This window comes from Xenopus laevis, chromosome 9_10L (assembly GCF_017654675.1).
Source record: "Xenopus laevis strain J_2021 chromosome 9_10L, Xenopus_laevis_v10.1, whole genome shotgun sequence".
Taxonomy (NCBI): Eukaryota; Metazoa; Chordata; class Amphibia; order Anura; family Pipidae; genus Xenopus; species Xenopus laevis.
In genome coordinates, this window is record NC_054387.1 from 104,583,966 (window position 1) to 104,595,185 (window position 11,220).

General features: G+C 43.3%; 1 protein-coding gene across 1 annotated transcript; it reads right to left on the minus strand.

The window, feature by feature from the left end:
* Positions 1–202: 202 nt before the first annotated feature.
* On the minus strand, positions 203–10,427 carry lfng.L (LFNG O-fucosylpeptide 3-beta-N-acetylglucosaminyltransferase L homeolog). Its single transcript, NM_001097707.1, is given in 8 exon segments — positions 203–416; positions 598–683; positions 953–1,118; positions 1,234–1,319; positions 1,437–1,590; positions 1,813–1,912; positions 2,579–2,627; positions 9,914–10,427. Coding segments are annotated over 8 exon segments (1,122 nt in total). The 5' UTR covers positions 10,328–10,427; the 3' UTR covers positions 203–349.
* Positions 10,428–11,220: the final 793 nt, after the last annotated feature.

Here is an 11,220-nt window from a genome sequence, read left to right on the forward strand (position 1 = left end):
TCGTTTACATTCTATAAGAATTGCAGACACTGCAAAGCAAGTCCATAGGCAACGGCTGAACCACAATTCGTAAAGAACAGCCATCAGTATTAAGTCTCTTTCTGTAAGTCCTTCCACGTCTCTTCCTTGAGAGAGGTGGTGTCGTAGCTCCACAGGAATAAGCTTTCAGTCTCCTCGGGCAGAGACAGCAAGAAGCGGCCGCACAGCAGCCTAATAGAATATAACACTGTGCGATAAGCACAGAAATCGAAATACAAGCGATTTTCACAGCAAGGACAACGTACAGGTCCCACAAGCCCTTTGGATACCAGGGAAACTTGGGACGAGTTTGAAGAAGATTTGACGTCTTCTAGTAAGCAGCTTTCCACGGACACCAGGGAGTATCTGGGTATAGTAGGCAATGTACAGAACGGAACCTACAAATATAAAAAAAATAATTTGTTAGGATGCTTATGTTGCTTCATGCAATCTTGAAAAACTGCATGTCTGTGGTTTAACATTTTTAAAGGGTGGCTAGGAGTATATCAAGAGCCTACAAAGGGTCCAAAACCTACTGCAGTATGATTCATGAAAACTGTAAATAAATGTATTTCTTACCGAGAAGGATCTTCCTCTACGGAAAAGGCACCCTTCATCAAAATGGCGTTCCTCTTGTTTTCAAACATCCCATAACTTAATGTCACCTAGAAAAAATGGCAAAAAATGTATTTATTTTCATTGCCGTTTCCCAAGCACATTAACATCTTAAATGGTTATCATGTAAGACTAAAAAGATGCAGACTCGAATTATGCAGAGTTTTGTTTCGGGAAACTATTAGTACAACATCCTCCTATTTACACGGAAAACGTTAATGTGATGGAATCATGATAAGGGGACTTTTTCGTTTGAACTTGTTTAGAATGCTCTTAATACTGGAGTCATGTTATTTCTGTTCTGTAACTTTAATCTCACCTGATTGTGGATCTCACTCTGGGGAACTTGATGCAGATTTTCCAAATGTGAATGGAAGAGGTTACTACGGATGAGTTTCACTCCCAACACAGACTCAATGATATAACCAATGGTGCAGTCATCAGGGAGTCTGATCTTTTCTGCTGTATTCATGAAATGCCCTCCACTGTAGAGACAGAATGTAACATCTAGTTAGAGATGGTTACAGGCTTAAAGAAATGCACTGGCTAATATATAGCCCTTACATATTTACACATTGCTTTAGTAAGATTAAAACTCACCTTGCCCATGGACTCATTTTAAGGGCCAACCCACGGCTAATACAGAAGCCAGCTCCTCCAGTAGCAAACCAAAAATTGACAGGGCGCTGCAAAAAAAAACAAACATGTACATGAGCCTCTTTGTCCATTATTGTGCTTCCTGCACTGGAGGTACTTGGGCACATCGCCCAGACCCCACTCTACAAAACAGCTGCTGTTCTTACCATATTGCTCTCACTGATCCTCTCTGTAGCTTGGATAGGCCGGTCTAAGCTCGGCTTCCCAATGTAAATATCATTGGTGTGGGAGTAACGAGACAGCAGTTTCACTAGCGTCCGGACATTTACATAGTTATCATCATCAACATGGCAGAACCACCTAAAACCAAGCAGAAGGGAACCAGAGGTTTAGGAATGATCTCAGTACCAAAATGCATTATCAAACATTACTTGTTTTGTGAACAGATTTACCATCAATCTCCAGCAGCTGCAAACGAATGCAATGCTGGAAGCCCATGAAAGCTTTTTGCAAAGCAGCGAGTACCATACAGGTAGGTCTGGGTAAGAGTACAATCATTGGCTTTTTTCTACAAATACTTACTTCTTATCAGACTCCATGAACTTGTCATATTCCACTGCCATCTTGCAGGAAAGGGCTTGGCGGCTGTGAGCAGCTGAGCAGTTTGTACTAATGACATTGCCTGGAAAGAATCAAAGAAAATAATATTTAATGTGTGTTTTGTGCATTGAAAACCTAAAGGGTTAACAGTCAGTACAGATCCCAAGGGTCACACATTTGAGGATGTAATAAAACACATTGGGGACAGCAGATGGAAGACCTCTTAACAAGTCTAGCAGGGGGCTGGGAAACCAAGAAGTACAAGCACCAAGCTCTGGAAAGAGTTAATTACTAAACCACACCCTTCCCCCTACAGCTCTCTTGGGCTTTTTTCCAAAAATTCTGTCCTATTGAAGGAGGACTTTCCCAGAACAAGCCACCTGTTACTAGCTGCCTTCTCTCAATAGACGCTGTTTAGGGGGTCTGAATGGGAATCATTTACATGAGAAGAATAGGGGTCATAACCCCAGACTCAATGGGGGAAAAAAATACACACATGCTAAATTAGTATGAAACCCACCCTCTGCTGGTGTCCCAACCTCATCCACCCAAAGCCGTTTCTTCATCCCCCTCCCCACTATGGCTTCCTTACAGAAATGTTGTTAAATGGTCTATACAACATATAAGAACATAGTGTGGCATCCCTTTTTATTTTGTTTATTTAAATTCATGGTTTTAAAAATCCTCCTTCACCAAGAAATAATAAAGCTAGAAATGTAGGGAGCAGTGATTGCAGGGGATTTCTCACCTGTCTTTTTCTGAAGCTCTTCGTCCTCCCCATCAGTGAAGATGAAAGTCTAAAAAACACAATAAAGAAGCAAGAAACATTAGTATTCTGCGGCCTGGGAATACACCTGGGACTATTTAAATATGATGCAGAAAAGCAGATGGTCGAATTTTGGTGGGGGTGCATGTAATTTGCAACCAACTCCTTTTGTTTGGGTGCTTTGAGTGTGACAGCTGTGTTAGTTAAAGGGTCTAGGGGAAAAAAACAAAAAAACTTAATTTGTCTAGTTAATAAAGACTGTGTTAAGTTAAAGATTGAAAATTGTGCTGGGGTGGGTGGCATAACCTAGATCATTTGTGTAAAACCCTGCCTAATCTGCAATATACAGTAAAATGCTATTTACATTGTAATGTAATGTAAACTGCAACACTGAGCACTTTTATTTTCTCCACTTTTCTAAATTTAGAATTGTGCTGTTCCAGATCAAGGCACCCAATTTTTCCACCTAATTATTTTCAATGAATTAACAGGGGTGGTAAAATGTATCATTGACTAGTGTACAGACCCCAGTACTTGTCCCTGAACTGAAATCTGCAGCTTTTTTGGTGCTGCGTATTAGGCACGATTAAAGGATAGAACAGAGAACGTGAATGGGAAGGAACTTATCAAAAGAAACGGAGGTTGCATTGGAAAGTAGGTAGACACAGAGTAGAGGTGTCCACACCAAAACCAAATTATGGACCATGTGAAGAGTCAATAGGTCCCTGTGGGTTTCATATTCTTAGTTTGAGTTCTCCTCACTTGCAAACATACTGTATCTAACCAAGAGTTGTTTAACAACAGCTGTTGGCTTATCTGTGGCACGAGACCGGCTTTACTCAACCTGCATGAGATCAGCTCAGTTCTGTGTCCAACTCTGACCGACCCACCATGGCTCTTATGTAACCCAATAGCTCTGTCGGAAAGCAGCCTTACCTGGGTGCACTCCTCCCACCCCTTTATATCCTCCACCTGCCTGGCAGCACTCCCTTATTTATATAGCTAATGCCGAGCAGATGCTGGCTGTGCCTGTGGTTCTCTGTCTTGTTTGTTCTTTTTGTTGGGGGAATGTTGAAAGGATTTGAACACACAGCAGAAAAAAAAAATCCATCAATCAGACTGAGTAAAACAAAGTTTAAGAAAAAAAAAGGATGTCCTGCCAGCTGCAGTCTGGTTTGGGTGGAAAGAATCAAAAACACGCAACAAAAGGAGTTTGGAAAAAAAACGGGGCACAAAACAAGATAGGAGGAGGGGAGATACCCTGGAATCTGGGCCTAGCTGAAGGTTGCCTGTTTTTCTAGCAGACAAGAAGGATGAGGTTGAGACAAAGAGATGGAAGGGGGCCTGCCTCCTAACAATAGCCTGGATTATGCTGCCTAACTTTACTCAACCAGGGAGAGTAAAGCTGAAACACGTCCATCCTTATTAACATACAGCTGGCCTGGTTAAGCCCAGTGAATGGAGGGGAAGATTGATGTGCGTATCTTTAGGTCCTTTCACTTGGGACTTGCAACATGAAAGGAAGAAAAAAGCCAAAAGGACGGAAGAATATTTGCAGAAAGGACTTTTAACAGTGACAGGCTGCTTGAACAAGTGCAGAATGCAGAGAATTTTACACCTAGCATCGAAAGGGGATTAAGACATAAAAGTCAAGGCCGCAGGCACTGTTCCCCTAACTGAGCCAAGTTCATATAATTAAACAAGGAATACAGTCCCACACACTTGCAAGAGCTTTTTTCTGCCTTTACAGACCTTTTAAATTGCAGGTGAAAGATGTTTCTGCAGCCACAGGCCAGCTGCCTTGTTTTATTATAGAAATAGATATTTGTTAGGATTACAGAGGATCGGATATTATCAGAAGACTCAGCCAGACATCTTGAACTTAATATACATGAAAGGTAAAAAGATATTTCTGGCAAGCAGTCCATAGGTTTTTATTGCAACCCCATTGTCTCCAGATGCCTTACATCCCACTAGGAGACTCCTTACCACTAAAAATAGATTAAAGCTGCCTTGTTTGTGACTCGACCATAGCCAGACCCCCCCCCCCAAAGAACAAAGAGACAATGGGATGATTTCTGTATACTCAAGAAGAGACACTTGCCCCCCTCCTTCTCTTATGAATGTACAGGAAGAGAGCAGCATGCCCTCCCTCCAATGGAAGGAAACTCCGGAAGCTTGCAGCCCGACTGCCTGCTCTGCGCTCCCTGCGAGGAAGAGACGGTCGGTACAAAACGCCAAGTGTCACCTCTTGGAAGATATCTAAGATCTACAGGCCTGCAGCCTCACAGCCCTTCCTGCCAGGCCCATCACTTGAGGAGTCAGGAAATCCAATTAACCTTTTTCCGATCCCCTTTAAAAATATTTAATTTGTGCAAATAGCAAGGGGATGTTATTTAACTCTAGGGGTGCTACATCAGATAACTGTGGAGATATCCAGCTCCTGTGCTTGAACTCCCAGCATGCCCCTGGGCACTAACAGAGAATAGTGGTGAAGCTACCTTTGCTTTAAAAAAGACAACACAATCACACAAGAGTGCTGGGTTAAAATGTAAACACTCAGACAAAAAGGAGCCACTTAAGTAAGAGTTCAGCAATATACAGAAGGCTCTGGTATATAAATTCCTTTGTACATTTACAATGGCAATAAAAGGTGGATGACAGCCGATGTCTCTGCAAAGGTAATATCATAAGAGCAAGGTGACAGTAAAGGTAAATGTGTTTTAAGAAACAACTAGGTAGCACAACCCAAACACAGAAGAACTTATGGTATACGGATAGCCTAATGTGTCGCAGTACCTTCTCATGGTATATCCTAGAGGCTCAGCAAAAAGCCTTTATGATACTATGCCTTTAAACTGAGCTTTTTTTAGTCTGACTCAATAAGGAGTACGTGTTACAATGTTACATAGAAAGGAAGATGTATTTTCTAACTTCTGCATTTTGCCTCCCGCTTACAAAATTCTCAGGTTTCGTTTTAACAGAAACTTCTCTAAATATCACTTTTGAGTCACAGAAGAAAATGTCCCCTTTTCTTTCAGGATGGGGCCCATGACAGAGGAAGCCCTATTGTTTTAAGCACCAGTCTTTTAAAGAAAGACAGGATGCCAGTTCCTTCAGTAACAATAGGGCCCACCAATGTAGTGGGTGTAGACCAAAAAAAGCCCCTTAGAGATCTCTTTGGCCCACAAAGGACAATAGGCCCTGTGCTACAATAGGGCTGAGTTCCATTCTAACAAAGGCTCGACCAGAACAATCATGCCAAATAAACTGGTACAATCACCTCTGACCCAGTTACATGCGAAATATCTGAAAGTTTTTCTGCAATAATTGATTAGCATTCTGGTGTAATCACAAGGTGTGTTGGGACAGACAGGTCTGTTTCAAATTTAAATTTCCCGCTGGCTGATAGCAGACAGGTTTAGCTGGATGATACCGGCTGAATTCGCACTCAAAAAATCTTTAACCCTGTATAATAACATAAGGGAGGGGTTAAGGGGAAATTTAGCTGGTGTACCCAAAACACTATCACTCCCAAAAAAGAAAAAAAGACAGGACAAGCAGCCAACGGCTTTCATTTGGGCACAATTTATCCATAGAAGCTTCCACACCCATTTTTTCTACAACTGTTCCAAAAAAGGAAAACAGAATAAAAGACTCGACAAGCAACACACTGGCTGAAATCACAGATAGGATGTGCAAGCTGTTGCAGAACTACATCTACCTGCCCCCATTATCTAAGGTAGAGGCCTATAAATTAGAACTATTAAAAGATACCAATGTTAACTTGCCCTACCTCTAGCGGAAAGGAAGAAATCTCATATACGGACCACAGCTACTTGGGTTCTTGGAGGCTATAAACAGTGCACAACGGAGAAGCACCCAGGTTCAGTCAGTATATGCCGGTTCTGCAAGAAGTAGGGCAGATCCAGCTCACACCTGCTGCACCTGATTCCAAAGAGACCACGTGCACAGCCCAGTGTTTATACTACAAACACTTAGAAGAACTCTCACTTATGCAGTAGTGTTTATATATACACAGAGCAGCACGTCAGAAGCAAGTCAGGGTGAACGCACCTCCCCAAGCCGTTACACCTGAGGACAAGTGCTGGCACTCTTCCTTCTTCTGTAGCAACCGGGCTCTGCACTGGGGTAATTAGTGAATGAAGTCATTTCTCTGCACAGAACACATGTAGATGGTCGTCTATGTTGGTATCATGGACAATCAGAGAGACAGGCCAACTAAAGCTGGTCATAGCCAGAAAAATTTTACGAATTAAGGATTCGTACGATTGAATATTTGCGTCTAGGGCCAGTTTAAGATGCACAATAAAAAAAAAAAAAAAACTGAGCTGTAGTTGGAGGCTTTTCACACCACAATCCCTTTGATGTGCTGCTTAAAAGCCCACTAATACCCAAAGACCCAAAAACATACTGTACAACATATTAATCTTCTGAACCAGATCACATACAAATGAGGCAGTTCAGAAATGTGTGTCTCATGCATGGGATTAGCCCAGAATATCCCCATCAGCTGTGGTGGTCTATGCCTTTCATCGTCTCCTGCACTTGTGACTTCTATTGTCTGACCAAAATAGCCATTTTAAATCTGTGGACAATAGGCCAAGGTAACATTATCACCGCCAGATAAGACACAGGAAAGATAGCTATTGTATTCATAAAAGGGTCCTTTGTCTCATTTTACAAACTGAATTTTTTCCTCTGCTTTGTATTTTGGATGGTTGAACCAGATAAAACATGACTATCCCTGAACATTAACTGGACACAGTCAAGTGCACCCAAAACCAAGTGACCTGTAACACATTGCCGATCTGTCTAGTGGAAAAAGGTTTGAATTCCTTTAAATCTTTAGTGCTATTCAACAGACTTCACACACACTAACTTGCACCTTCCCCAAAAAAACAAATGCCAGCTCTATTACAGAATGCCCGTGGCACAGCTGGGAGAGGTTTGTGTTCGCGTGTGTTAGGAAAGGCTCTGTTTTGGGTTAAACACTGGTTGTTTACTGCCCAGGGGGGGAAATGGAAGAAAACTGGATTTTCCACTTGTGCCCCATCAACTTGGCAAACCATCAATTTTGAAATATCTGTTGACAAAACATTCCAGGTGATTGCTGATTGCTATCAGCAAGTAAAATGCTTCAGCTAGAACAGCAATTCCTGCATCAAGGGCATTCACTTCAAAAACCTTCATCCCTAAACAGTCATTGTCTTAAATGGTATCCATTTGTAACAAATACTTTGTTGGGGGTATGAGAAAAAGAAGCTTAGGGAAACAATTCTGCAAAGCTGACTCCTTGGCACTCTGGGGAAAGAAAAGCTGCAACTAAGCTAGAATTATGAATTCTAAAACACAAGAGGATAGGATTATCCATACAGTTTTTAAGAAAAGCAATGGGGAACTGTCAAGCCTTCTCTCATTGGAAGGTTCAATACGAGAGTGCCAGATTCCCATTCTATTTGGTGTGAACAGCTTTGCCAACTTTAGATCCCCCTCAAACGGTTGTCCTTCAACTCCCCTACAAGGGCTGTCAGCCTGTCAAAAACACCCAAAGACCTATCATGTTTAGCAGCCCCCTCCTAAAATGTTTTTCGGTGCCTTGTATCTCTAGGCAACACGAACTGGACCCTACCACAGCGGTAGCTTGGTTAGAAGTGTTCCCATGAAAAGAGCCTCGTTGGAAGAGGCGGCAAAGCCTTTCTCTGAGCTGGGAGAAAAGGGGCATTGTTAACAAACGCAGGGGGACAGCGTGAGAGCAGGGACTTGGTCCCTGGGAACTCAAACAGCCTGGAAAAACCAAACAAAACAATAAGAAACTAAAGAAGAAAGCACTGCGATTCATTCCCAGGGATGTCACTCTATAGGGCCTGGAAATTTATCCTTGCACCCCTTCCCTTCAATGCACAGCTCAATGCAATTCTTTGCTTAAAAGAAAAGCGGCATAAATTGACGGAGTACACAGGGACAGGTATAATAAAGATTTAGCCATCTTTGAACTCTGCAAAGGCCTCTCTGTGTGGTTTAAAATAGAACAGTTTAATGGAAGCTTCGGCCCCTGAGAGCATTGTGGCTTCCTGCACAGTATAGAATAAATTGCAGCACAAGATACAAGAGTTACGCCAACCACTCAAAACAGTTATCAGGAAGTAACTTTGTGCCTCTGCAACATCAACAAAAAAAATCAAATGGTGCTGAAACCCCCATACAGAACATCTTATATTCAGGGGCCCCTAGGAAAAGAACTGAAACAGAAGGCCGAGCAGCCTACACAACCATTTAAACTGGCCCATCTAGATGACAGAAGTGACAGTGACCCCAATCTGTGTACAGCGGGAGAGAGGTTAGGCTATTTCATTTTCTAGAACTCCCCGCCAGATGGGAGAGACAAGGTTAAGGTTTCAGAAGCGCCCCAGGGAGAATTGAAGGAATATCAGAGCTTCTGTTCCCATCCATGCTGCAAAATCTCTGGGGCCCCTGGTGCTCAGCCCCCGCGTCTCAGTTGACAGGTTGCGCTTGGCAACACAAATTACATTTCCATGCCCCTCCCCTTTAAAGGTTTGGAACAAACCCCCAAATAGAATGAAAGAAAAGGGAAATGACTTGGGCCCATTGTAAACAGATACAAAAGGGAAAATGGATATATATATATATATATATATATATATATATATACACCTACAAAGCAATTATTTACAAGCCACAGTCCTGGCTGTTGTAGGAGGAGGGAGAGGGTATATAGAAAATGAGTAGGGGCAGCTAAATTAATAAGAAGGACCTTGCTGCTCTTAAAAGCTAAGATTTGAGGACATTAAACACCCAATTAAACCTTACTACAAAGCTCACATTTGCTAAACTCAAGACTGGGGGTATAGGGGGAAAGAAAGGTCAAACTGGGGTCTATCAGCAGCTGCGACCCCTGTACCCTGTGCAACCTTTGCCTATCCCATGGTGTGGTGTCTTCAAGACTAGTGACTACATGTGTTAGACAGTAACACCTTCAGCACTGTATGGGGGCTGCAAGGTGACACTTTGCTTAGTGGCAATTGGAGGCACATCTGGGGATGGTGGATAGCCAATGAAGGAATGCCATTCAGCAGCAACTGCCAAGTGAAGCCAGTGTCACCTAGAGGTGTTAGTCAGAGGAGTGTGTCAGGCAAATGGTCAGAGTGTGTCAGGCAAATGGTCAGAGTGTGTCAGGCAAATGGTCAGAATGATCATTAGGAGCTAATGGGTTTGCGCACGGGGCGCAGGTGTGAAGTTTCACAGGTCACGTGCCCGACCCCATCATTTACTCACTTGCTGCTTGTTTCTGGAGATCCACGTGTCCATCAGCAGGTCCATTCGGGATCGATGGAATTTCTTGGTGGTCTTGACGGCGATGAACACATCATTGGCGGTGATGTCTTCCACGGGAGCCTGGGACTCTTTGGATGGGGTCGCCACCTGCTCCACGTCTCTCCTCACCCTGGTGAGCTTGTTGAAATAAGCCGAGAAGGTACTGGCATCCTGGGCGTCCTTAGCAGGCTCTCCCCCATCCCCAGGTTTGGCAGGGTCCAAGTCTGCCCGTAAATGGACAGCGCCGGGCTCCTCTGCGCTCTGGGTCTCCAGCATCTGCCGGTTCTGATGTTGATCCACCACGAGCACCAGCAGGCAGGTGAGAGTTGCGCCCACCATAGACAACAGCAGCTTCTTCCCGCAGTTCTTCAGCATCTTGCTTGCAGCGCTACAGTCAGTATTCCTCTATATGAACTACGTGCCCACAGGCTAAACTGAACACACACACGGACACTGTAATCTTCTCTATCACACGCCCTTCCCCTCCGCGCTCCTCATACAGGCTGACTTCGCAAGGCACCCGGCACGCATTTAAAAACTCCTTCCAGTCAAGCTACGCCCACAAGCGATGCGCCAAACAGTGTAAGCCCGCCCACTGGCTGGGCGTGGTTATAGTCAGTCTGCTATAGACACTAGTTTAGCTTTTCACGTAGACTTGCCTGGAAAGTGTCTGTGTGGAAAAGGCACCCTATACAGATGGCTTGGGGTGCCCTTTAGCATTATGTTTCCTAAATGACTTGCCTGTCTGAATTCGAACCTTTACATTACAATATTCACACGTAGCCTCTAGTTGCCTTAATAAATCCTATGTGAAAGCAATAACAGTTTGGCAAATGAACCTTAGCAAGCAGAAAGTATCTTCTGTATAAATATGTTGACTTTAGTAGAAACATGGGCCTAGTCGTGGGACCAGGAGATGCTGGGTCCTTTCAGCGTGTCATTTTAGGGCCCTACTATAGTGTGGAAATAAAACATAGGTCCAGTCCCGTGACTAGAAGTTACCTACCGTGTAAATAATTTTATGGCACTTCTAATGTGCGTAAATAAGACATAGTCCTGTGACTAGAAGTTGTTGCTTCAATTAGAAAATTACTTTAGGGCCCTTCTAACGTGTAAACAATAAGACATAGGTCCAGTCCTGTGACTAGAATTTACTTCGTCCTTTAGCAAATCATTTTACGGTCCTCCAAAAGTATGTGAATAATAGGTCCAGTCCTGTGACTAGAAGTTACTGCGTCCTTTAGCAAATCATTTACCGGTCCTCCAAA